The 27928-nt window shown below is 50.9% G+C and overlaps 1 protein-coding gene across 7 annotated transcripts in view; it reads left to right on the plus strand.

Moving 5' to 3' along the window:
• BMP1 (bone morphogenetic protein 1) overlaps nucleotides 1-27928 on the plus strand; it is an 84757-nt gene that overhangs the window by 21458 nt on the left and 35371 nt on the right. For all 7 annotated transcript variants that reach the window (XM_073325416.1, XM_073325412.1, XM_073325413.1 and 4 more), the window contains 5 exons: nucleotides 12402-12515; nucleotides 18851-19012; nucleotides 20282-20399; nucleotides 24786-24964; nucleotides 25197-25302. In XM_073325416.1, coding sequence (XP_073181517.1) covers nucleotides 12402-12515; nucleotides 18851-19012; nucleotides 20282-20399; nucleotides 24786-24964; nucleotides 25197-25302 — 679 coding nt within the window. The remainder of the gene's footprint in view (nucleotides 1-12401; nucleotides 12516-18850; nucleotides 19013-20281; nucleotides 20400-24785; nucleotides 24965-25196; nucleotides 25303-27928) is intronic.

Here is a 27928-nt window from a genome sequence, read left to right on the forward strand (position 1 = left end):
TTTAGAGTGAGGCCAGGGTTCAAATCACCATCCACGTGTCGCTTGCTTTGTGGGAACAGGAGAGCCTTGTGGAGGCAGCGCGTGCAGCCACTGCGGGAGGACAGCTCGGCAGTTGAAGAGCGGTGATCTCTGCTCACCCAACCCAGGGCTTAGTGGTTATAGGGATCGTGACTGGGTGGTGACATCTCTGATGTGATGGAGGGCAGGGCCTAGGCTATGGTATTCGGAGGGTCACTAAGAGGATAAGAGAGAACAAAGCACAGCGTCTGAGGAGCAACTCCAGGGACTTCAATCAAATGCATGTCTGGGGCTGGGCAGGAGCCCGGGGTCTTTGGGTAACAGTGAATGTGACGCTGAGTTTGGCAGGAGCCCCAGTGGATCCTAGGTAACAGTGAATGCAGGGTTGGGCAGAGGCCCCTGGGAGTTTCTGGAGAACACAGTGTATGTCAGACCACAGTAAGGGGGAGGCACCAGCCCTGGGAACAACAGGGTTTGTTTTCTATCCCATCAGCTCACTACATATATCCCTAATTAGCCAGGACTCACTTTTACCGTTTCGCTGCATTATTTTTTAGACCTGGGGTTGGAAACACAGAACAGGAGCAAGAAAACATCAAAGCAGTGAGAAGGATTTGAGGGAGCCCATTGCAGGCGGGTGATACCAAAACCAGAACCCCTCTGTCCTGGGGTTTGAGTCTCTTAATCACGTACTTGACTGAAGCTCATTCCTAGAGACTCTGCGACGAGACTGCACAGGCCGAGAACGCCACGCTTTGGCGCTTGGAAAGAGCCTTCGAAGACGAGGCTGTAATTCCTGTGAAGAGAGCGGCCCGATTCAGCAAGGTGCTTTGAGTACGTGGGTTGCCGTCAGTGGGACTATGGCTAAAAGCCAGACCTTGTCTGCACACAGAAACGGTAGCACTCTGCTGTCTGGGCAGAGCTGGTGCAACTCCTTAGTGCGGATGCAATTACACTGGTATAAAGGTGCGTGTATTGGTACAGCCATTGATTGCTGTATGGGAAGGGGAACAAGCTACCCTGGTAAAAAGCATAACAGTGTATCTATACTAGAGTTGTACCAGAATAGCTATACAGTGTAAAAAAAAAAAAAAAAAGTCACTCCTCTCCGATGTCCGAAGAGATGTTTCTGCAGTTATTCTGCAGCTGGGCTTCCACTCCTCCTCCTCCTCCCACAGGCTGAGGAAATCCAAGGCTTCTTTCCTGGACCAGGCAGCAGCACCAGGTTTATCTGGAGCTTTACATGGAGCCATACCTGTGTGCTCGCCAAGGTGGGCTAGCAGAGAGAGGCATTTCAAAAACATGGTAGAGGTTTTAAAGGTGATGGGCAGCTTCTGGTCCCTGCAACTCCTGTGCAGCAGAATTGTGACCAGAGCTGTGGTCGTTGCAGGGATGGGGCCATTGTGGGACTGTTGCTGGAGGACTGTTGACAGCAGAACAGCGAATGCAGCATCTACTCAGTGATGGTACCTCTGGGATAGGGCTCTGAGATGACTTGGGTTGTCCATGGAGTTGGCTGACCATGACACACAGAAAGTCAGGGTTTTACCAACAGAATGCAAAACTGAGTGTGGACACATGCAGAGGTGTGTTGAAATGAGGCAAGTTTTACTGGTAAAACTTGGAGACCAGGCCTAATTGACGTTGTTATGCTGCTACAACATCTGTATGGAGACCAGGCAGCAGGCACACGGTTAAGCGCCATGCTGAATGGTGGCCGGAGCATTGGTCTCCAACCCAAGTTAGCGTGTTCACCTACTTTTTTATTTTGTCTTGTGTATTCTGTGCTCTTGATAAGTACCAGGCTGACTGTCGTGGCGAATGAGCACCTTTAGTTATTGATCAAGCGGATACAGCATGGGCAGCATCAGGGCCACCTTCCCTGCCATGCTGGCCTGCCAAGGGGCATCCATGAGAAGGGATTTCAGTCTGGATGATCCAGCTGGTCCTTGGTCTGTGAGCTGGGACTTCCCGAATATGTTGTTAACTGCTAACCTGCAGGGGTGTGTGTGTTTTTATGTAGGCAGCTGTTTGGGGAACTGGACTGAGACGTCCCACCCAGCACCTTTCACATGGTAATAGCCACGTTTTACACTTCTGCACAGGGCACTTTTTGGCCAAGGGGCTCAAAAGTGTCTGGTGACTTGGAGGTGCTCAGCTTGTGGCTGGCTGGCTTTAGGCCCCTTAGAAAGGTCTGATTTTCCTGCCATTTGAAAACCAGGCCCCTTTAGGATGCCTTCAAGCTGGACATCCAATATCTCACCTCCCTGGCCCTTTTCAAAGGAGGGTAAGTCTCTGTCCATTGGTCACTGAGGAGGATGGTGGTTGTAGTAGGAAGAGGGGCTGAGCCATAAGCCCTTGTATGAAGAAGTTTCGTACGAGGCAGGACCTGCTCACAGAATCTGGCAAGAACAGGGCTGATATTGCAGAAATACACATTCTTAAGAAGTGCTAGTCACAGAGTGCTCACGCAAACACATCCCAATATCAAGGATGGTACAAAAACATTCCCCAAGGATAACAGGAACACACTGACCCCTCCTAAAAGCTAAGGTCAGGATGACAGTACGTAATAATCAAACCAATATGTAGAAGGTGATGGATGATAACTAGCCACGTCAGGGGCAGTAACTAACTATGTCAGAAGGGCGGTACTAACGTGTTTGGATCAGGGTACAAGTTGTATCTCAGAGGGAGTATCTTTGCCCAACATAGGGGGCAGTGGAAAGTCCCACCACGGACTGAGCTGCGTCCGTTGTCACAGGCATCCATGTCTTAATATCCTTGTAGAGTCTACCAGGTGCTATTACTGTGCTTCGTGGACAATAAACCTGGCCGGGTGCCTTCATACCTTAACGGATCTTGTGGTCATTGGGCGGTTTGATCGAGGTCTGCTGTGCCAACTGTCTGTGCAGAGCTGGGACAGCACGCAGGGAGAATACACACATGCAGCCAAACATCTGACCACAGTGGTAACTTTCGGTGACTGCTGGTCTGAGCTGGGTGTGCCTTAGAGGTGAAAGGCCCCCACATATGATCACCATTCCCCTGAGACATCTACCCCACCTCCTTGCCAGACTAATATGTGTATTTGGGTGCATGGTGCTTAAAATTAAAGTGTTGCATCTTCCAAGGCTGCCGTTCACCTAACCGTCTGCCTACCACTGTCTTCCTGCAAAAATGTGAGAAACCTCTTCTGTTCATAGCCAGGCATCTCCTGCACTCCTGACTTCTATAAGCCGTCTCAGAGACTTCTAGCAGATTATGCTGTCTTGATCCCAGGGAGATCATTAGCAAATATAAGGCAGCCCAGCTGTTGTGGTTTATGGTGTATACTCAGCATATGGAGGAACTTTGTCACCATACAAAAAACCAACAAATCGACATGTCCATGTAAGATCAATTTGGAGAAATACGCAGGCCATTCCCAAACCTGTCCAGGAATGGTTCAACCCAGGAGTGTGTCAGCTTGTCTATCTTGAAATAGCTCCACTGGTTCACACGGGGTCACCTCAGTGTGTAAAACAACACGGTTCATTGTCAGTGGCTGAGCTTCTGAATTATATTGTAAACTCTTCCGGGTGGGGGCCCTGGGTCTGACCCACCTGTGCCTTGCATCTTGTGGTGTCATATACACGAGCGCAAACTGAGCGCAACATGCTGCCATTGTAATGGCTTGTGCTCGGATACTGTGGTGATAAAACCCTGAAATAGATTATTTATATAGCAGTAGCGTCTAGAGCAGGGTTGGTCAATAAGTGGGACCGTTGGCCAAATCCAGATCAGCAGATGCTTTTGAATGGACCCCAAAATCTTTTTATTTACTCATTATTAGTATTAGCATTACTGTTGTTTTTTATTATTTTCTCCGGATTCTGGACCTTGACTATACCTTGACCAAGAAATTTGGACCGAGACAAAAATAATTGACTCCCCCTGGTCTAGAGGCCACAACCAAGATCAGGGCACCATTGTGCTAGCTGCTGTACAAACACCTGGTGAGAGACAGCCCCATCCAGAAGAGTTTATAGTCTAAATACGCAAGACAGATAATGGGTGAAAGGTGAGCGGAGTTGCCCAAGGTCATGCAGCAAGTCAGAAGCAGAACCAGGGATAGACCTCTGGTCTCCTAATTCACCAGCCATGAGGGCTAGAAACTTTTTTTTAAACAATGGAAGCTGCCATTCTCAGGTATTCACATGACTCCAGGAGCTGGGACTCAAAGAAAAACACCAAATGTCACAAGGCTCATGAGAAAATGGCGAGTTTGGCCCCATCAGCCACATACTGGGACATGGGAAGCCCGTTCCCTGTTTGTTCAGACACCAGTCGCTACTAGAATCCCTGCAGAGACTTGCAACCTGTGCGCTAAACCAGTTTCCTCCATCTGACAGCAGGATGAGGGGAGGAGCTGGCCTGGAGATCAGTTTTCTCTTCCCTTCACAGCTCTTGCTTGTGACCCCACAGTCTGTACTGCCATGTCCTGCCATCTGCTTGAGCTTTGGGGTCTAGTGCTGGTTGAAGGCTGTTAAAATTCTCCGCTTCCCCCTTGCATTGCAGAGAGGGTAATTTACAGGGAGCGCTCTGCTTGCTAATCTGCTATCACTCATGAACTGCAAACATCAGACAGCAACAGCCATTATGCTAATTGGGGATAAACAAGTCACAAGAACATTGTATCAATTACAGCCAATGCTGTCAGAGAAATTAAAAGTGTCTTGGGAATCTTTGCAAATGGGTTGAACGCTCCTTCACTCCATTGTCTGTGATGTGGCAGCGGAAACTCCAGTGGATCATTTTATGGCATTCATTGAAATCTTTTGCTTGAAAAAAGATTTTTGATGAAAACTGCCTTTTTTTAGAATAGAAAAAAGGTTTGTTCTTGTGACACTTTCTGGGTTTTTTCTCAATGAAAAAATTATATATATTGGACGTTGAAAATGATTAAAAACTGAAAAACAGTCATGAAATTTTTTTTAAAAAATGTTTTATTTTGTTCTGAAATTTTTCTTGGAAAATCCTTGCCATTATCTGACCAGCTCTGTTAGTTTCTAATACCCCTTTAGCCCGGTGTGACAGTACCCCTCTACCCATCTCAAAGCACTTTTCAAACAATAATTAATTCAATCCCACAACCCTCTGCAGGATAGATGAGTATCATCATAACCCACTTTGCAGATGAAGGAAAGAGATGGCACAGGGAAGTAAGCGAGTTGGGATGTTGATCCTGCGCCCGTTGCGACAATGGTAAAACTCTCATTGGCTTTAACAGAAGCAGGCTTTGGCCCTAGCCCAAGGGCACTCAGAAAGTCAATGGCAACCTGGGAATAGAACCCAGGGGTCCTGACACCCAGTAGCCTCCTGTACCTCAGTAAACACCACTTGCTCTCAGCCAAAGGAACCCAGGTGTCCTGATTCCCACTTAGCTGCTCTAGGCACAAGACCACAGTCCCCTCTCAGAGTCAGGGATAGAACCCAGGAATCCTGATTCCTAGTCCCCTGGTCTAAATACTTCTGCCTCTTTGGGTCTATCCCAGTATCTGTCCAACTCTGCTAGTGGTGCCAATGACTACAGACTTTTTAACCCCCACGTCACTTAGGCTTGCGCTGAACAGAGTTAGACAACATGCCAGTAAAAACACTGAGGGCTGGAGCTGATCTGGTGATAATGGCGGGAAAAGAGCTAGCCTACATAGAGCCAGAGTCCTTCTCTCCAGCATTCCCTGACACGTTCCCTGACCTACAGTGATCCTCCCGTGCAAGTCACCCATGATGCACTGCAGTCGTGTTGGTACATGTGTAGCTGAGCTCTTTGAAAGCGCTGCTGGCAGGAGCTCACAAGTGATACTTTGCTGCCTTGGTTTTGCCAAATATTTAAAAAATATACGAATAATTATTGGTTTCCCATTTCCTGCTGGAGGCTTTAGGAGCTTGGTCAAGAGGGCAGATCTTAGACTGTCTATTCCTCTGATGGGCATTGTTGCCACCTTGTTGCAGTGGCCAATATGTTCTGTTTTTGTTTTGTTTTGTTGCTGCCGCGTGGGGGGGAAGATGGAACTTTTCCAAATCCTAAGTGTGCATTTTGTCTGTGTTGATTCCCTTCGCCAGCGATCCCTTTGCTGCAGAAAATTGTGTTCTCCACCCACGTGGCTATTAAAATACATTGCCTCTTAAAAACACATAAAGCCACCTTCATTTAGGGATACACCCAGCTTCAATGAGCCAGATCCTTACCTGCAATAAATCAGCATTGCTCGGTTGAAAGCATCAGCCACTTTTCAGAGGAGATGCATGTATTTGTCAGTTATTGAAGATAATGGAATGAGGCTGAGAATCTGGCTCTAAAGACTTGCAGTTTCATTACCCAGGTCTTGCACGTACCATAAGTCTCCCCACATGGCTTCTATACATCCTCTTAATTTATATCTCTTGGCTGCATTCATAGCCTTGCAGCTCCTTCAGCGAGTTTACTTTCCCTTGGCTTTCTGTACTGTTCTTTCGCAGAAAAGGACCTGGGGATTACAGTGGACGAGAAGCTGGATATGAGTCAACAGTGTGCCCTTGTAGCTGGGAAGGCTACTGGCATGTTGGGCTGCATTAGTAGGAGCATTGCCAGCAGATCGGGGGAAGTGATTATTCCCCTCTATTGGGCACTGGTGAGGCCACACCTGGAGTACTGCATCCAGTTTTGGTCCCCCCACTACAGAAGGGATGTGGACAAATTGGAGAGAGTCCAGTGGAGGGCAACAAAAATGATTCAGGGGCTGGGGCACATGACTTACGAGGAGAGGCTGAGGGAACTGGGATTATTTAGTCTGCAGAAGAGAAGAGTGAGGGGGGATTTGATAGCAGCCTCCGACTACCTGAAGGGGGGTTCCAAAGAGAATGGAGCTCGGCTGTTCTCAGTGGTGGCAGATGACAGAACAGGAAGCAATGGTCTCAAGTTGCAGTGCGGGAGGTCTAGGTTGGATATTGGGAAACGCTATTACACTAGGAGGGTGGTGAAGCACTGGAATGGGTTACCTAAGGAAGTGGTGGAATCTCCTTCCTTAGAGGTTTTTAAGGCCCAGTTTGACAAAACCTTGGCTGGGATGATTTTGTTGGGGTTGGCCCTGCTTTTAGCAGGGGATTGGACTAGATGACCTCCTGAGGTCTCTTCCAACCCTAATATACTATGATTCTTGGCACTACCTAAGTGAGGGTATTTGTATTTGAGAGTCAGAACTTCTGCAATCCCTCATCTTCCCCTTGCAGGTTTTGACATGTTCCCTAAAAGCTGTATTCTTTTTTATTATCTTGTAATTATTATTATTATTATTTTTGCACTACTCCATTGCCTCCTTGCCCACATAAATGGATAGTCAATCCAAATATTGTACAGTTCGTAGCCGGGTTCCTTCTTCTAGCTGCATGAGGCAGTGTGACACACTGGGTAGAGTGCCAGACTGGGAGCCCAGACACTTGAGTTCTTCACCCCAGGCCTGCTCTGTGACTCTGGCAAGTCACCCTTTGTGTGTCTCGTTCTGCTCTGCTGTAAACTAGGGAGAAAACCCACCCTTCTGGGGGAACTGTGTTGAGATACTGGAGACTTCACAGCACCGGCGCTGCGGTAAGATCTCTCGTGTAGCCGCTCTATGCCGATGGGAGAGAGCTCTCCTGTTGACATAATTCAACCGCCCCAGTGAGCGGCGGTAGCAGCTCTCCCACCGACATAGCGCTGTCCACACGGCCACTTCTGCCATTGAAACGTATGTTGCTCGTGGCATGCGTGTGTGTGTGTGTTTCACACCCCTGAGCAGCATAAGTTTTGCTGACATAAGTGGTAGTGGAAACGTGGTCGTGTAGAACATCATTGTTCTGTGTCTGGTCAAAGCTGTGATCACTAGAGACAGGCCTGAACCATGAGGTCCAGAGCCAAAGGTCTCCAAGTTTTGTTCAGAGCGGGGGGCTTGGTTCAGCCATTGTAAAAGGGGGGCAGGTACCACATTCATTTCTGGGTCAGGATCTGATTCTAGCTCAATATTCAGAAGGCTTTTAGTTTTCTCCAGTTACTCTAATTGTCCTGTCTCATTTTCATAATTAAAGACATAATTAAAGATGTTCAATTGCATCAAAGCAGGGACTGGGCATCACCTTTCCTTACGTGTTAACTGATCCTGTCACCTTCCTTTTCATTATTATTACTCTCTCCTCCATCTTTTCCTTGGTGCCAGAAAATGTTGGTGAGCTAGAAATGCAGAAGGAGGTGGCTTATTTCATGAAGTCCTATGATTCTGTCCTCCTCATTCCACTGTGCTGGCTGCTTTCCCTTTCAATGATTCTAACATGGACTGTGGCTGCCCATTGATTGCATTGTAGAAGGAAGGGCAAGACATTGCCTCATGCAGTCTGCAGCTCCCCGTTCATGGACCTGGCCCGTGGTGCTAGGCACTGTGCAAACATAGAACAGAGGGATGGATGGTCCCTGCCCCAAAGAGCCTGCAATCTACATACGTCTTTCGCCACTGGGCTCTTATAGGAACAGGATAAATGACCTAATCCCCCTCTCCAGACCTGCACAGGGTGTTTCAGTGAAAGTCTGGCCACCAAGGCAGACAGTTGAGCCAAATTCCTGTAACTGAGCTGAATCGCCATCCCAGGGCTGGCTGGTTGAGTGTTGATGGTGTATCTCTAAGATGCAGCCGCCTAGGGTTTGCATGTGGATTCCATCTACACAGCAAAGAGGAGAGCTTAGATGTCTTTTCCAGGGGAAGGAAATGGAGGGAGGAGGAAAAAGCCGTCTTCCAAGCCAATTGTTAAGTCTGGGGTATTCTTTCTCAGCCTCCTTTGGCCAGAAACCATCCTGTTTCTTTTTAGCACTGTTTTTTTCCCTCTGTGGCAATGCAAGTTATGTCCTTTAAAGATTAGGTTGCTCCCATGGTCCCCCTGTATGCAGCATACAGCACAGGCTTTGTTTACCCTGGTGATTCCAGCAATCAGTAGCCAGTCACTCACTAGCGCAGAAGTGCAGACCCAGGGTATGTATTATCCAGTCAAATGGCTGTGGGCACTGTTCCCTCTAAGCTGCACACATGCCCGCGCGCCTGACAAAACACCGCGTGCACAAAAATTTGCACAGAAGCACAACAATTTGCACAGAAGACATTTTTTGCACATACGGCCTTTCAAAAATTAGAGGGAACATTGGTGGTGGGGCAAGTCTGCTTGATGGAATAGGAAGGAAGCCAGAGCTGGCCAAGGGGAGCGAGAGGAGCAGAGAGAAGGACCAGGTGTGTGATAACAGTGGAAACGAATCCATGAAGGGTTTTAAACACAAGAAGGATAATTCTGAACTGGCTCCTGGTCTATTTAAATTGTAGGCTGCTCTGGGCAAGGACTTCCTGGTACTGTGTTTGACCATGCCCAGCACAATGGGGCCCCATTCTTGGTTGGTCCCTAGGCGCTACTGTAATAAACATGATTAATAGTAATAATGGGATTTCAGAAGCTGGATACTGGGATTCCCTCATCTCCTTTCTCCTACCACATGCACTAGGTGTCCCCATTCTGTGCATCCCAAAATCTGCTGTCACGTTCTGGGACTGTTCCATCACATAGCTATGGCTTCCAATCTAGGTGTGTTTTACACAGAGGATTGACTGGCATTATCTGCTTGCATGGCGCAGTGTGGTTCTTAACTACGCAGAGCTCTACTGTGATACTTGGAGAGCTTGTTGCTGTAGAATTGCCCTTGTAACCAGGAGGATGGCTACTCCGTCTTCTCTGAGGGTCAAATTCCACACATACACCGTGTACTGGGCCAGGACTAGGTCTATGTACGAGGCAAGGCCCAATCTGAGGGCTTAAGTAGGACTAAAGTGGTGCCTAGCCTTGTGGGTACTCTGCTCAGGGGTGAATTTCATTGGACACATGGGGAGAAATCTTCTGGGCCTTCCTTACCCAGGTGACGCTCCCAGTGGTTGTAGTGAGATTTGCCTGAATGAGGGCCGCGCCGCAAGCTCAGGGGTTGGCTTGCAGCCCTCCTGATGGACCCGAACCAAACCACTGGATCAGATCCCAGATCTGAACAATGCACTTGGGCCACTAATCTTTATACCAGGACAGCCCCAAACTTAGCTCCAAACTTAAAATGTGAGTAAAATCTGAATCCAGACTTTGCAGCTTGAGCCCCATCTACCCTTTGAATGTTGGACCCCCTCCCCCAGGCTGGCAAATCAGGCACAGGGCCCCCATCCCATCCTCTGAGGGCCTCCGTTGTGACTCTGGGTCTGCTGTCTGCAGCGGCCATCGTGCGAAGGAGCTGAATCCAGGCTCGCTGTGGGGAAGGAGGGAGGCAGAGGCCGTGTTTGCACCAGTGATCTCTCGGTTGTACCATATGGTTTATATTCTCTTTGGCAGAGGAAGCTGAGGTTATTTGAGTATCCCTTGGCCGTAGACTGGCGTGTGTGTGGAGACACAAAGAAAAAGGAGGGTGCAAAGAGGGAACTTGCAGAAGAAGCTCTAGGTTAAAACAATGTGTGTAATAATAATTTATTAAAAAATGTCCCGAGGCCTGTTGTATCCAAACCAGATGTCTGAGCGTCACTGCTGCCAGCAAAGCTGGTGAACCGGCACAATGGTGGGGCACAGAGCACCAGTGGGTGCTCCAGCTTCATCAGTCTTCTTTGTTGCTGCTTTCCCTGCACGCACTGTGTTTTTATTTTTAAAAAGGGAGTGGGAGGGAAGGAAGGAGAGGGAAAAGCCAGCTGCATTCTTTCGGAGGTGCATTTGAGGTGGAGATTAACTCCTCACCTTTCCTGTCCTGGGATTCAGGGGAGGCTGGGCAAGAGGAGAAACGGAGAGAGAATCTGCCTTAGTTATCCCTGGATTGGAGCCGCACTTTGCCCCAGTAGTGTGTTTTCTGAGGTCAGTTATCTGGGATTGTGACATGGGCTGAGGTGCCTGTGCACAAGAAAATCCATGGGCAGGTCCCGGGGCACCAAATACTGTCCCCCCACCCGCCCTCATTCGTTTACAATGATTATCAGTGTCCCTTGTGAGCTGGCAAATGTGCCCCGACCCAAACCTGCAGGGCACTCTGCAGCTGCTGTGCGGCAAAGGAAATACGGTTGATCTGAGCTCGGTTTACTGGCGGCAATGAGAACCCAACAGACTAGAGCGTGTGCACTGGGCTCCTAACTCACCGAGCTACGGAGTGGAATTCTCTGCCCTGTGATTTATCGCAGTGTTCCTGCCTGGCCCTGGAATCTCTGTATCCATGAGGCACCCTCTGAGCTGCACGTCCAGGGGCCTGATCCTGCATTGTCCACTTTGTGCAGTCATCTGCACCAGTGCCAAGTGACTGTAAGATGCCAGTTCCGAAGGGTAGCATTTGACACCCTGTTGTGCTGGTGTAAATATGGCTGCACAGGGCAATAGAGAATCGGGTCTCCAGTCTTTTGCCCTGCCTCCTTGCTCTTTTCAGAAGGTCCGGTGGAATGTTCTGAAATAATAATCCTGGGGAATAAATATACACTGGCAGTATCGCTAATGCCAAGCCTTTATAAAGCATGAGTTGTGTCCCAAAAATCATGGGACTGGCTTACAAATCATGAGATATGGGGTGGAGGGGGGAGGAAACCCAGCAACTGTTGGGTTCTTTTTCTTTATCTCCTCATTTCTGGGCCTTTAGAGTGCCTTTGGGCCCTGGTTCCAAGCTTTTCTCGGCAACCATAAGTGCTAGAAACTTCCTCCTTTTTTTTTTTTTTTTAATGAAAGTGGAGATTCTCACCTAACCATGTTCGTCTGTGGTCAGAAAGTGCCTTGAGAAACACACCAAACATCGTGAGACTCCGTGACAGAATCACAAGAGCTGGCAGCGCTGGAGTCTTATGATACCTACAAGTTGTCACCAGTTGTCCATTACTCTCCTGCCCCTTCTGCTTGGGCTATGATTATGGTACCATACGGGACCCTGGAACCAAGACCCCAAAGTCCCGTTTCTAGAACATTGATTGCTCTGGCAGCTAGGTGCTGGTCTTGGCCTTCCTGGTGACAGAGGGCCAGAACAAACCCTGTGCATCACTGAAACCCTGAAAGTCCCCGTTTTTTACCTTCAGTGGGACATAAGTGCTGCAAAACGCCACGTACTGGGAAATTTCACCCGTAAGCTTTGCAATGGCAGCTGAGCTCTTGAAAATCTGGCCCAGCAGTGGCTGCAGGACATTTGAAAACCCAGCCCTGAGTATCTGATCTTTTTCTTGACTCTTCCCAAGCTGTCAGCTTGAATAATATCCCATGACTGCAAACTCCAGGGTTCCCCTTATAAAACGCCTACCCTGGGAGGGCAGCAAAATTAAAACCTGACGATTTCTGTCCCATAACCGGCCTGTCCCCTTTTCCAGCTGCCTTTCTGGGAGACATCGCATTGGACGAGGAGGATCTCAGGTTATTCCAAGTGGACCGACTCGTGGACCTCAAACGCCGCACCATCGAGAAAACAGCCACCAACACCTCAGGTACAGTAGCACCTTAAGAGCGGTAGGAACTGCTCAGCTGCCAGAGCTCTTTACTCTGGTCCCTTCCAGGTGCTTCCTTTAGATGCCTCCGCACACGGGGGGGTCGGAGAAGAGTGGGGTTGCCAAAGTCTTTCATAGTTACCGTTATTTGGTAAGATTACTAAGTGCCTCCCAGCCCCAAAGCAGAGGGATGTTTCTGCCCCATCTGCTGAGCCGCTGATGCTGGGGTGGTCCCCGAGGTCACATTTCTAAATGATTTCCGGGAGGTAGTACCGCATGTCGTGCTGCATAATGAAATGGAGGGAGAGTCCCCAAAGCAGAAGGGATCAGCTGGCAGGGGATGGCTTGAGCCAGGGCCCCTTGAGAAGAGGGGATCATGGACTGGAATTTTCAAAGGGTCCTGATGGGAAAGTCAATGGGAGTTGGGAGCCCTGCTCCCTGAAAGCCCCTTTGAAAACGCCATCCTGTATCGTTAGCCCGGTATTCGTTACTGGGGAATGCCTGGCTGCAGGATGCTGTTAGAAGGGAGAGCTTGACTCCATCGTAGGGCACGGGCCTGAGAGTTAGGAGGCCCCAAGTTCCCGGCTCTGCCACTGCTATAGTGTGTGACGTTGGGTGAGTCATGTCACCTGTGTGACTCAGTCTGGGAATGGGTATCGCGACACTGGCCCGTCTTCACGCAGTGCTTTGAGCTTGTGTGATGGGAAGCACAGAGGCTTATTATTCATGTCCTGGTTGTCTCTGGCAAGGCCTGTGTTGTAGTTCTCTTAAAAGGAGCTAGATATAGAAGGTACCTAAGAGGTTTAATTCCCTTCCCTCCCCCGACATCCATTTTACGATATCAAGCATCTGGATTATTTGTAGTATCCATAGCTCCAAGGAGCCCAGGCCCTGGACCAAGACCCATTGTGCTGGGTGATGTACGAACGCAGAACAAAGGGATAATCCCTGCCCCCAAAAAGCTCACTGGTTTAGCGCTGAGAGCCACAGGTAGGAAGGACACTTCCCTGTCTCCGGGATTCTCTTTCTGCGTCACTTACAAATCACAGACCCTCCTGTTCTAGCTCTGTTCACCACAGGCCCTTAACTAGTGACTTGAGCACAGGAGCCATTTGGTGCAACCCTAACAGCAGGGCTCCCCAGCCCTGTTCTCCTGCCTTTCTTTCATCCTCCCCGCCCCGCACCAAAGATAAACAGAATGGCCTGGCCAGCGCTGAAGGATTGCATGGACCCTACCGCCCGTCCTGCTGAGAGGTAGGGGTCATCAGCCCCGCAGGCTGCCCCACTGTTAACTCAGCTGCTAGTACTGAGTCAGACTGAAAAAGGGGCAGCCGCCTCTGGCATGGCTCCACTAACAATATTTGCAGGCTGCGCGTCTGTTTGGGATAAGACAAAGGTACCCCAGCTCAGGGCCAGTTCCCACAGGCACCTCAGGGAAGCTGTTTAACCATTCACGTTCCCCCCGGAGTTCCTGGGGATCTGTCCTCCAGTCTTGCTGTCTCCCTGCTAGGGGGATCTATGAGGCTGTGGGGAGACTCTCCCCAAAGAGACGAGCAGACGCCCCGTTGCTTGGAACAGTAGTAGCTGGGCTAGGCAAAGTGCTGGGAAATAGGGTGGAGGGGACAGGCCTGCCATGGGCCCCGGAGGCAATGGACCAGTCGGGAGCTAACGGGTTTTCTCCATCTGCAGTTTCTCCTACCTCGTGCACCATCGTGGCTCACACAAAGTGGGCCCCATGGTCCGTTCTGGCTGAGATTCTGGAAAGTGATTAACCCTTGGGGATACCTCTGTTCTCAGGTGCCCGGCCCAAAACCATCCAAAGGGGCCTGACTTTCAGACAGTGCTGAGCACCCGCCCTCTGGTGACATGACCCCTTTAAGACATCTTGAATTGGGCATCGAAAATCACTCTGGAAAATCTCTTCCTATGAACCAGTCAGGGGTCCCAGGGCAGAGCTATGGACACAGCATAATCCCAGTGCCTAAGCCCTTCCCACAGACCTGGGGTCAGATCTGTGGCAACTCACAGAATCATAGAATATCAGGGTTGGAAGGGACCTCAGGAGCTCATCTAGTCCAACCCCCTGCTCAAAGCAGAACCAATCCCCAATTAAATCATCCCAGCCAGGGCTTTGTCAAGCCTGACCTTAAAAACTTCTAAGGAAGGAGATTCCACCACCTCCGTAGGTAACGCATTCCAGTGTTTCACCACCCTCCTAGTGAAAAAGTTTTTCCTAATATCCAACCTAAACCTCCCCCACGGCAACTTGAGACCATTACTCCTTGTCCTGTCATCCGCTACCACTGAGAATAGTCTAGATCCATCCTCTTTGGAACCACCTTTCAGGTAGTTGAAAGCAGCTATCAAATCCCCCCTCATTCTTCTCTTCTGTAGACTAAACAATCCCAGTTCGCTCAGCCTCTCCTCATAACTCATGTGTTCCAGTCCCCTAATCATTTTTGTTGCCCTCCGCTGGACTCTCTCCAATTTTTCCACATCCTTCTTGTAGTGCGGGGCCCAAAACTGGACACAGTACTCCAGATGAGGCCTCACCAATGTCAAATAGAGGGGAACGATCACGTCCCTCGATCTGCTGGCAATGCCCCTACTTATACATCCCAAAATGCCCTTGGCCTTCTTGGCAACAAGGGCCCACTGTTGACTCATATCCAGCTTCTCATCCACTGTAACCCCTAGGTCCTTTTCTGCAGAACTGCTGCCGAGCCATTTGGTCCCTAGTCTGTAGCGGTGCATTGGGTTCTTCTGGACTAAGTGCAGGACTCTGCACTTGGTCCTTGTTGAACCTCATCAGATTTCTTTTGGCCCAATCCTCTAATTTGTCTAGGTCCCTCTGTATCCTATCCTTACCCTCCAGCGTATCTACCTCTCCTCCCAGTTTAGTGTCATCTGCAAACTTGCTGAGGGTGCAATCCACACCATCCTCCAGATCATTTATGAAGATATTGAACAAAAGCGGCCCCAGGACCGACCCTTGGGGCACTCCTCTTGATACTGGCTGCCAACTAGACATGGAGCCATTGATCACTACCCGTTGAGCCCGACAATCTAGCCAACTTTCTACCCACCTTATAGTGCATTCATCCAGCCCATACTTCTTTAACTTGCTGACAAGAATACTGTGGGAGACAGTGTCAAAAGCTTTGCTAAAGTCAAGGAACAACACGTCCACTGCTTTCCCTTCATCCACAGAACCAGTTATCTCGTCATAGAAGGCAATTAGATTAGTCAGGCATGACTTGCCCTTGGTGAATCTGTGCCGATTGTTCCTGATCACTTTCCTCTCCTCTAAGTGCTTCAGAATTGATTCCTTGAGGACCTGCTCCATGATTTTTCCAGGGACTGAGGTGAGACTGACTGGCCTGTAGTTCCCAGGATCCTCCTTCTTCCCTTTTTTAAAGATGGGCACTACATTAGCCTTTTTCCAGTCGTCTGGGACTTCCCCGGATCGCCATGAGTTTTCAAAAATAATGGACAATGACTCTGCAATCACATCCGCCAACTCCTTCAGCACTCTCGGATGCAACACATCCGGCCCCATGGACTTGTGCACGTCCAGCTTTTCTAAATAGTCCCAAACCACTTCTTTCTCCACAGAGGGCTGGTCACCTCCTCCCCATGCTGTGCTGCCCAGTGCAGCAGTCTGGGAGCTGACCTTGTTCGTGAAGACAGAGGCAAAAAAAGCATTGAGTACATTAGCTTTTTCCACATCCTCCGTCACTAGGTTGCCTCCCTCATTCAGTAAGGGGCCCACACTTTCCTTGGCTTTCTTCTTGTTGCCAACATAGCTGAAGAAACCCTTCTTGTTACTCTTAACATCTCTGGCTAGCTGCAACTCCAGGTGCGATTTGGCCCTCCTGATATCATTCCTACATGCCCGAGCAATATTTTTATACTCATCCGTGGTCATTTGTCCAATCTTCCACTTCTTGTAAGCTTCTTTTTTGTGTTTAAGATCAGCAAGGATTTCACTGTTAAGCCAAGCTGGTCGCCTGCCATATTTACTATTCTTTCTACACATCGGGATGGTTTGTCCCTGTAACGTCAATAAGGATTCTTTAAAATAAAGCCAGCTCTCCTGGACTCTTTTCCCCTTCATGTTGTTCTCCCAGGGGATCCTGCCCATCAGTTCCCTGAGGGAGTCAAAGTCTGCTTTTCTGAAGTCCAGGGTCCTATTCTGCTGCTTTCCTTTCCTCCTTGTGTCAGGATCCTGAACTCGACCATCTCATGGTCACTGCCTCCCAGGTTCCCATCCACTTTTGCTTCCCCTACTAATTCATCCCGGTTTGTGAGCAGCAGGTCAAGAAGAGCTCTGCCCCTAGTTGGTTCCTCCAGCACTTGCAACAGGAAATTGTCCCCTACACTTTCCAAAAACTTCCTGGATTGTCTGTGCACCGCTGTATTGCTCTCCCAGCAGATATCAGGGTGATTGAGGTTGCCCATGAGAACCAGGGAGTGCGATCTAGTAGCTTTTGCGAGTTGCCGGAAGAAAGCCTCGTCCATCTCATCCCCCTGGTCCGGTGGTCTATAGCAGACTCCCACCACGACATCACCCTTGTTGCTCACACTTCTAAACTTAATCCAGAGACACTCAGGTTTTTCTGCAGTTTCATACCGGAGCTCTGAGCAGTCATACTGCTCTTACATATAGTGCAACTCCCCCACCTTTCCTGCCCTGCCTGTCCTTCCTGAACAGTTTATAACCATCCATGACAGTACTCCAGTCATGTGAGTTATCCCACCAAGTCTCTGTTATTCCAATCACGTCATAATTCCTTGACTTTGCCAGGACTTCCAGTTCTCCCTGCTTGTTTCCCAGGCTTTGTGCATTTGTGTATAGGCACTTGAGATAACCCGCTGATTGCCCCTCTTTCTCAGTATGAGGCAGGAGCCCTCCCCACTCACACGCTTCTGCTCATGCTTCCTCCCGGTATCCCACTTCCCCACTTACCTCAGGGCTTTGGTCTCCTTCCCTCGGTGAACCTAGTTTAAAGCCCTCCTCACTAGGTTAGCCAGCCTGCTCGCGAAGATGCTCTTCCCTCTCTTCGTTAGGTGGAGCCCGTCTCTGCCTAGCACTCCTCCTTCTTGGAACACCATCCCATGGTCAAAGAATCCAAAGCCTTCTCTCCGACACCACCTGCGTAGCCATTCGTTGACTTCCACAATTCGACGGTCTCTACCCAGGCCTTTTCCTTCCACGGGGAGGATGGACAAGAACACCACTTCCGCCTCAAACTCCTTTATCCTTCTTCCCAGAGCCACGTAGCCCTCAGTGATCTGCTCAGGGTCATTATTCGCAGTATCATTGGTGCCCACGTGGAGAAGCAGGAAGGGGTAGCGATCCGAGGGCTTGATGAGTCTCGGCAGTCTCTCCATCACATCGCGAATCTTAGCTCCTGGCAAGCAGCAGACTTCTCGGTTTTCCCGGTCGGGGTGGCAGATAGATGACTCAGTCCCCCTGAGGAGAGAGTCCTCCACCACCACCACCCACCTCCTTCTCTTGGGAGCGGTGGTCGTGGAACCCCCAACCCTAGGACAGTGCATCTTGCTCTCATTTGACTCCTGTCCTGGATACTGTCCGTTGCAAAATCAGCAAGCCCCATGCACTCTTTGCCAGGGGGCCCATCTGTGTGGCCTTGGCCAAGCCATGTCCCATCACAACCCCAGCCCATCCCGACAGGCAGCATCTTCCATGAGCCCTTCGATGGCAGCATTCTAGACTGTTTGGAGACCAAGAACTTGGTGCGCCCCGGCTGCTTTTATTTCATTTTCTTACAGAGACAGGCAAAATTTTGGAACGGCTGTGATTCCCAAGCCAAGCACACGTCGCTTGAGATCCCGGGGGCACTAGCTGGCCTCTGCTCTGCCCCATCCTAATTTAGCTCAAGAGGGACCAAAGCCACTGTCTCCTCGGCAATGTAGAGAACTGGTGGCTTTGGCGAAGGCCATGCTAGATGAGTAATTAGTCCATTCTGCCTGTAATCTGGGCTAGCGGGGAGATCACATCCTGGCTTTCCACTGTGAAGTCCTGGGTTCAAGTGTGATGTAGACTCATTCCTGCGATGAGTTTGGTGGTCTCCTCTTAATCCCTGTTATCATGACCCTCAAACTGGGCCTTGGATTCATCACCCCAAAACAGATGTAACGGAGCATGGATTATTGATCAGTCTGCTGTGTTAGGTTCGCTGGGCCAGGTCCATCGCTGGCGTCACTGAAGTCAGTGGTGTTACACCAGGGAGGAATTGGGCCTGGGGACAGTCAAGTCACCATGGTTCCATGGTCACACCCCTTGCCTTCGCTGCCCTCCTGCCCCCCAGGAATCAGCACCAACAGCACCAGCCTGAAGTCCAGGAGGCAGTGGAAGAGGCAATGGAGGAAGGGCCGGGAACGGTCTCGAAGCCGCCGGGCAGCCACTTCCCGTCATGAGAGGGTGTGGCCGGATGGGGTCATTCCCTACGTGATCAGCGGGAACTTCAGTGGTGAGTGGGGGCGATCGGCATGTGCTGGGCCCGCCGGCTCAGTACGCTGGGAGTGCGTTTCATTGCCAAGCTGTTTTCCTTTCTCGTCATCTGTTGCTGAGGAGAGAAGGGCTCCAACGTGGCAGCAGCGCGGTCCAGTGGTTAGAGCAGGGGGTTGAGAGTCAGGACCCCTGGGTTCTATTCCCAGTTCTGCCCTCAACTTGCTGTGGGACTTTATATGAGTGGCTTCCCCTCTATGAGCGTCAGTTTCCCTCTCTGTTAAAATGGGGATGATGATGATGACTAGGGCCCTACCAAATTCACGGTCATAGGATTTTTTAAAAACTATGATTTCAGATATTTAAATATTTCATGCTGTTGTAACTGCCGGGGTCCTGACCCAAAAGGAGTCAGGGCGGGGGAACAAGATTATTGTAGCGAGGCTGTGGTATTCCCACCCTTACTTCTGAGATGCTACTGGCACAGAAGTAAGGCAGGCAATCCTGCGACCCCCTGCAATAACCTTGCAAATCCCACCCCACCCCCAGTTGACCTCCTTTTGCGTTGGGACCAATGTTCCCTCTAATTTTTGACAGGCTGTGGGCGCAAAAAATTTCTTCTGTGCAAATTTTTGACAGGCCGTGGGCACAAAAAATTTCTTCTGTGCAAATTTTTGTGCGTGCGGTGTTTCACCGTGTGCGCGGGGTTTAGGATCTGAGTGCGCACGCCCACGTGCACTGCTAAGAGGGAACCGTGGTTGGGACCCCCAGTTTGAGAAATGCTGGTGAAATCTGTATGGTATAGGGTAAAAGCACACAAAAGACCAGATTTCACAGGGGAGACCAGATTTCACGGTCCATGATGCATTTATCACGGTCGTGAATTTGGTAAGGCCCTAATGCTGACTCTTACCTCCCTTGGTAAGAGACCTGTGGATTGTGCGTGCAACTGCTTCCACTGAGAACAACAGGAACTGATGGGTGCTGGGCCCCTTTGAAAATCTGGCCCTGCAGGGCCAGGTAAGAATGAAAGATCATTGCTCATTCCAGCACGTTGCTCTGCCAGGTGCTGTAGGACCCTGTGACAGGTCCGGCTCAGCCGTATTCCTGTGTTGCCCCTCACCCACCTCAGCAGGGCCAATGGTGATTATTTATTATTGCAGAAAGTGGGCGCTCTAGTTATGGATCAGGGCCCCCTGGTGCTAGGCACTGTACAACCCGAGAACAAAATCCCCATGGGACTTAGAGTCTAAGGAGCTGAACTCCTGGTCTCCTCCTGCCTCTCTTGCAGGCAGCCAACGGGCGATTTTCCGGCAGGCCATGCGCCACTGGGAGAAGCACACCTGCGTCACGTTCTTGGAGCGCAATGCTGAAGAGAGCTACATAGTGTTCACGCACAGGCCATGTGGGTGAGTGGGGCTGAGGCCACTGCTGGGCGGGAGGTGGTTCTCGCTCACCAGAGCCCCGAGGGACATTGTGCACTGGACAGAATCACCCATACTGGGAACTAAGGCTGAGATTTTCAAAGTAGTCCAGGGGAGTTAGGTACCTACTTGACTTTGAAATTCAGTAGGAACTGAGTGCCTTATTCCCATAGGGCCCCTTTGGAAACCCCAGCCTAACAAGTGGGGCAACATTGCCGAGTGATTGAAGCACAGCCATGGGAATTTGAACTGTGCTCTAATCCGCTTCTGACTTGCTGGGTGACCTTGGGCACATCACTTTGCCACCCGGGACCTCAGTTTCCACATCTGCCCAGCGGTGATAACAGTGCGGGCCTGCCCCACAGGGGACTGGGAGGACTCGTTCTGTAAAGTGCTTTAAGATCCTCAGATGGAAGGGGCGAAAGGAGGGCCTTGGCTTAAGAATTATGATTTTAATTATAAGACATTGGCAAATTGGAATTCAGAGGAAAGGTGGCAGAAAATTATGATGAGCCAAGTTTGAAATGTGGGTGCCTGGCTTTGCAGTAGATACAAAGGGCCTGACTCTCCTCTCACTCTGGTGTAACTCTGCTGAAGTCAAGTAGCTATGTGGTGTAAAAGTGAGGAGAGAATCAGGCCTCCAAGTTGCATGCAGCCCGTGAAAATTTTATTCTATTCATTACAGTAAGGCCTAGAAGCCACAATCTGTGTTGGGGCCCCATTGTGCTGGGTGCTGTACATGCACATAGTGAGAGTCAGTCCCTGCCCCCAAGAGCTTACAATCGAAATAGACAGGACAAGACAAAAATTAGGAGGGTAAACTGAGGCATGGAGCGGGGCAGTGACTTGGCCAAGATCAGGCAGCAGCTCAGTGGCAGAGCCAGGGATAGAATGCAGCTCTCTGGAGTCCCACTCTGGTACCTTAACAACTAGACTTTGCTGCTTATCTGACTCCCCCTCATTTGAAAGAGCAGGTCCATAATATACCATTGCATGCTCTGGGGGCCAATCCTGCAGCCCTTGCCTACCCAGATGGTCTCATTAAAGTTAACAGGTCTTCTCGCTGCAGGCCCAGGCCCCGTGCTAGAAGCAGACCGTATGTGCCATTCAGATGCAGTCCCATCTGCCGCGATCACTGCTTGGTCACAGCTGTTACACAGCGATCCTTTCCAGAGGGCAGAGTGTGTCAGTGTTGTGCTCGAGCGCCAGGCTGGGGGGGGTTCAGGCTCCAGGGCCAGATGTGGCAGGGATCCATTGGATCCATTTGCTCAGCGGTAGGGGTGGACTCCTCTCCTGTGTGATACACTCAGCTGCCGGTGAATAGAGTGGTGGCACTAATTAGACCCAGTTAGGTATCTTGGCATTGAAACACTGCCTAGCAGAATTTGCTCTGCCCTAGCTCAGTAAAAACTTTGGTCCTGATCCTGAAATAAATGCAACTTAGTCACTTGAATGACTTTGAGGATCTAGCCCTTTGTGCCTGATTTGGGAATTTATTTTTTAAGGAGCTGGGTGCAAAGATCCTTTCAACGTAGCAATACAAATTGGGGTTGCCCAAGTTGGCCCTCCTAGCAGGATAAGAGGACAGTGACACTATGGAACTCATTGCCACATGATATATTTGGGGCTAAGAGTTTAGCAGGTTGAAAAAAGAAGGATTGGGGGTTTTTATATGGATAATAAGACTAGTCAGAATCCTAGTAGTAAGAAAAAAATAAAACAAGAGCTTGGGAAGAGAGAGAAATCTTCATGCTTCAGGGCATGTACCAACCTCTAACTAATGAAGGTCAGGAAGAAACTTTTCTTGGAGGGCAGGTTATCCCACATTGGCCTTTTGCAGTTTCGTGCACCATCCTCTGACACACCTGGTGCTGGTCACTGTTGGAGACAATGCTCTTGGCTAGGTAGAGCCCTGCTTTGACCCAGTCCCTATGTTCCTGTGATTCACAGACCTGTTTGTACACACTGTGCATATGCCTGCAAATTAGAAACTTTGGTAGAATAATGAGGATGGATTCAGACAACCCAGTCTGATTGTGTTGGTGAAGCAGCGGTGAAAAGTAGGTGGGGGATGTGATAGCTGTCCACATAGTCAGCGAGGAAGGAGGAGAGCCCTTGGGGTGGGGGCTGAAATAGGATAAAATTAAGCAACGGAAAAGGCAGGCTGGCTCTCGGCAAATGTTTACTGATAGGGAGAAGTATCAGGCTGTGGAACAGCCTCCCCGGGGAAGTGGTGGATTCTGCAGGCCTTCAGCTAGCCTACTGCAGGGATCAATCCTGGGCTGGCCAGGCTGGTTAGACAGGACGGGGCCAACCTGCTTTGTTCCATCTCCACATCAAGGCAGAAGGCAACTCTAGCTGGAAGGAGGGCTGCTCCCCGGCATGGCAGGTGCTGCGTGTTCTCAGCAGGTGTGGTGAGCTGGGGAGGCAGTTTTCGCTGGGAGCTCCCCAGCCCAAGTGCTGGAGTCGCATGAAAGCCGCCTTCTCCTCCACATCCCTGCGTGTGGTACAAATGCAATAAAGCAGGGTTATTAATCCTCTGGTTTAGCGGAGTCAATCCATGGAGGAGCCATGGACCCACCCTCTTCCCACAGCCAGCCAGTAACAGCCGGGAGCCCTGCTCATTCTCTGGGAATGAAGCCTCTTGGGAGGAGACCAGCAGGGACTTGGTGCACTGCAGAGGTGGAGGAGCAGGAGTGATGAACTTGGTTATGCTCTGGAGCAGGCCCTATTGGCCAGCATAAGTAGCAATGCCAAAGCATGACTCTCTCGAGGCCCCTTCCGGTCCTAGGATTCTTTCAGCCCTCTGTTCAGTGACAGCGGGTTCAGCTTCTTGGTTGCTTGCTTTGTTCAGATCCAGTTCTTCCTCTTCCACCTCAGCCGTGCATAGCCATAGAATAAGGTGCGCTATTGAATGAAACAGCTGGATTCGCTAGAAGCCTGCACACTGAGCTGAGAGCACTACCAACTGAGACAAGGTGACCAGTACCTCACCGGAGCAGGCCCTAAAGGATACATTTTACCTTGATTTGCTGTCAGCACATTCAGGCCTCCAAAAGTCTTGGGGAGGAGAAAGCACCTCTCTCTGGCTACTCAGCCTGGTGCAGCTTTGGCTGACTCCACAAGTCTTTAAGGAGAGGTGTAGACAAACACAGGGCGTTCCCAGCTGATCCACCTCTAATCGCAGGGGAGAGAGAGACATGTGACAAAGTGCAAGATGTTAGAACCATCACCCAGGAAACGTCCGCACATCCTGAGCCAGGGGGCCAGATTCTGACCCCTTTGGGAACTGGCCAACTCCTGCTGAAGGCAATGAGTATCTCCCCATTGACTTTAATGGGTGTATAGACCAGGGTGCGCCAATGACTTCAGGGGAGTTAGATCAGTCTGGCCCACAGAGTGCAGCGTTCTCCTCGCGGGCCCCAAGTGGCGGCGGCATCCTGGGGTTCGGTTCAGAGCAGCAACCAGCAGCTTGGACGCTCATGCAGACCTCGTCGAAGCTCTCGGAGCCTCTGGCGTCTGGCCAAGGAGCCTTCGTGGTGGTATTTTGGCTCTGCTAGTTCCAGTCCCGGCCAAAGCGCAGAGCTACAGAAAGGAAACACAACTGTTCTTAGGAGTTAACCCCAAACTGGTCCCAGGCAAAGATCCAGGCCAGGTCTTACTCCATCCAAACTGGTTCCCCCATCCCCACCTGGGGCAGCTTCTCCCCCTGCCCCCTCCTTGCTGGTGACATTCACTTTTCCAGCTTCAACTTTTCCATCCCACAGGCAGCTGCAGCCTCTCAGCCCGGTGGGATGTGCTAAGCCTTCCCAGTTTCCGACTAGACCCTTCTCGAGTTAGTCACACAGGCTTTCATTTAAATAAAACCTAGGCAGGCCGTTAAAAGTTTCCAGAGAGTAATGCTTTTCCATAGGCCCTGCCTCTTGTGGAGACTTTACAGCACTAACACTTACGGCCCCGCTGATTCTCAAATGATTCCAAGGGTCGTGATTTCCCCACGGTCAGAGGGGGACGCTCCCTTCTCCACCCAGCTATCAGACGTGCCTCGGTCGTGGGAGGAGGAGGTGGGGTGTCCCCACGAGCACAGGTTACTCCAGACCTTCCATCATGTGATTGCAGACACCTGCTCATCTAGGATGATGGATGGAACCCTAACTCTAACTCCAGGCCACTTAGTGCCAGGGGAAGAGCATAGCCTTAAGACCATTAACCCTTTGGAGACTGGCATATCGGCACCTCCCCCTGAGCACTGCCCTCGGAATGGCAGTGATCGAAGGGTTAAGGAGAGTTGCTGATGGGCTGGCTGATTTCTTGTTCTTGCTACGCATGGGGTTCGATGGGGCTCTTATTCCCCCTCTCCACCCACCCCAGGTGCTGCTCCTATGTGGGCCACAGAGGAGGGGGACCCCAGGCCATCTCCATTGGCAAAAACTGTGACAAGTTCGGCATCGTGGTTCACGAGCTGGGTCACGTCATCGGCTTCTGGCACGAGCACACGCGCCCGGACCGGGATGACCACGTGTCCATCGTCCGGGAGAACATTCAACCAGGTAAAGGCCCCTGCACTCCTCTCCACTGCCATCTTCCTCTGTCCTCCCCTTCCCTTCGTCCCCATGCCTGGCACCCTCAAGGATGGGACTGGGAAGTAGCTGGCAGTAATCAGCCCGTGCTCGAAGGGAGAGAGCGAGACCAAGGACGTGCGTGGCTTATCCAGGTTCCCCTTCTCCACCCACTGCCGCCTCCCTTGCTTTATTCATGCCTCTGTCTCCCCCGGTTTCCCAGGGCAGGAGTATAACTTCTTGAAGATGGAGCCCGAAGAGGTGGAGTCCCTGGGCGAGACATATGATTTCGACAGCATCATGCACTACGCCAGGAACACCTTCTCCAGGTAAGAGTCCGAGGAGATGTTGCTTCATTCACTTGCTCAGCCCATGTGCACACACCTGGCCTCTCCCACCGGAGCTTCTTTGTGAAAGCCACGCCTTGGGCCCGAGCCCTCTCTGATGCCCTGTGGACCTGCCACAGGGATGAGCCTCACCCACTGCGTGAGACATGCAGGCTAGGATGAGATTCCCAGCCGGGCACTCTCTGCTGGCTTGTTGGCCAGTTCAGGCTAGGATAATTGTTCCTGTTGCACTGAGACGAGGCCTGAGGGGACCAGATGCCTCTCTTGGGGAATGGGGGTTAAAGAAGCCAGGGGATGTAATAGGGAGGGAATTCGCGGGAGGAGGCAGAGAAATTCCTTGACTCAGGCTTCTGCAGGTGAGCAGCTCCTGAGGGAGCTGCAGAATTAGACCCCTAAGCCCAGTTTGTTACTGGCATCACTCCACTGATGTCAGGGAGGGATCCCTTGTCCGTGTGTGCCTGGTGATGAGCCGGCTGCGGCTCTAGGGAAGTTCACCATCTCCCCCCTCTGAGGGAAAGCCAGGAGGGTACTCTCCTAAGGAGGCTGGGCACAGACAGACCCTACAGGTCTCTCTTGCTCCCCGGCTGGCGCTGCCCGGTGTCCCCACACAAGCTCCCCAACAAGTCCTGGCCTGGATTAGACGGTTGGGTCTGCTGACAGCATGCAGTGGCCAGAGGGGAGACGGAGAGCGGCCAGAGAGAGAAGCAGCCACCTCGGTCACACGGTGGGAAGTCCACTGATGGCAGAGGAGGTCGGGAACTGCAGCCTCTAGCAGAGAAGCCTGCAGCTAAGGGCACTGAGAAGGGGAGGAAAAATCAGGGGGGCTCGGTGCCTCTGGGACATTCATCCAGAATCTCAAGGCACATCCTGCTCTAGGTCCCATGTGGAGGCAGCGTCCTTCAGGGGCCTGTGCCAGAGCGTCATTTGAGAGCAGCTCCTGAATCAGCCTGAGCTAATACTCCAGTAAAAGCCCATCCCAGGGCAGGCCCCCGCAAACAACAACTCTGTCAAAATAGTCCTGGCAGCGCTGACAAGGGCTGGCCGTGGCCGGCTGCCTCCTAGGAGTCAGGAATAGGAGTTGAGTGTTTACCTTAGAAAGGCAGGGGAAGTGCAAAGCTGGGCCTGGAAATCCCCTCATTGCCCTAGGGAGAAGGTTATGCACTCCCAGGTTGCGCACACCTGCCTCCTACACTTCCCTTCTTCACTCCCGATTCAGTAATTCCTCATCCACCGCAGTTGTGGAAAGCCACAGAATAGGGTGCCTGGGTACTAGCATGGAGAGAGAGGAAGGAAGGAAGGAGAAATCAAAAAGCTCTATTTAATAATGATACGCAGCTCTAAGATGACCATTTAGCTGTAGTACTGAGGCCTCTCCTGTGTCTTCTGCCCTGGCCAATGCAGAATTGTTCCCTGCAGTATATTCTCCAGGGTTTCATCCCATCTGGGTTTCAATGTTTCAACTCATGAGACTCTTCCTTGTTACCAAACATTTCCTGCTCTTCAGCCCCAGTTTCCGCAGGATGAAGCTGGCAATAGTACCGGCCAAAACACGCCAGGTAACAACACAAACACCGCAGGTCAGGGGTATCTCATCCCATCTCCCATGGCCATGAATGATTCTCCTACCCCCTCTGTGATCGCACCTTCCAGTGTTTGCAACAGCAAAGCTGGAATCTCCTCCGAGGTGCATTGGAGCAGAGAGAGAGAGAGACCCAGAATGTATTCTCACTTGCAACAAGCCGTGTTTGAATCCTGATTTTAAATGCATGAGAAATCCCCTGAGGAGAAGTTCACCTTCTGACACAGCCGCAGCCAGGGAAAGGGCTTTGAAAATACAAATAGCTAATTACTGTAAATCTCACAGATCGCTGGGAGCAGCGCCACATCTGGATCTGCCACTGCAGCCTGACTGCACTGCACCACAGCCCACCTCCCGGCGGGTTGCATCCTTGCATGCTACGAGCTGACGATGTCCTCTGCTGAGCCTGTGGGCTCCAGATTATCCCTCCTTTGCTTGCCGCTGTTGGGCTTGTCGGTCTTTTCCCCGGGGAGGTTGGCTCGGCAGGTGAATCCCAGGTTGTGAATTCCTTTCAGCCGAGCCCGTTGGCACGCGCTCCGCAGACACGTGTCACTGCAGGCTACGAAGGTGCAGCTGGTGCAATTTCTCCTTGCGCTGCGTGTGCGGTGCTGCCTGGCGTGTTTCAGCCGGTACTATTGCCAGCTTCATCCACGCTGCCTGGGATGTGCTGCTGGGGCTTGCTTTCGTAAGAGACACACAATGTTCCCCAGATGGCATGAACCAAACCTACCCAAACCACCTGTTATCTGTAATGGAGGCAGGTCCCTCTGGCTATTTACCATGGAGTATAACAGGACAGGGGTCCAGAGACACAGAGTCAAGCCTGAGTTAGCATGGGGGCTCTCTTCCTCTGCTGGGTGTCAGTGGATTCAGTGAGAGCAGCCAGGCTCAGGCCCCAATTCAGCAGGTGCAGAAGCAGTGCAACAGACTGGGCGCATGACGTCAGCAGGACTGCCCGGCTGCATAAAGCTGGGTGGGTGCTTAAGTGTTTTGCTGGATCAGAGCCTGCAGTGTCCTAAGCACCTTGGT

The sequence above is a fragment of the Lepidochelys kempii genome, chromosome 26, assembly GCF_965140265.1.
Source record: "Lepidochelys kempii isolate rLepKem1 chromosome 26, rLepKem1.hap2, whole genome shotgun sequence".
NCBI lineage: Eukaryota > Metazoa > Chordata > Testudines > Cheloniidae > Lepidochelys > Lepidochelys kempii.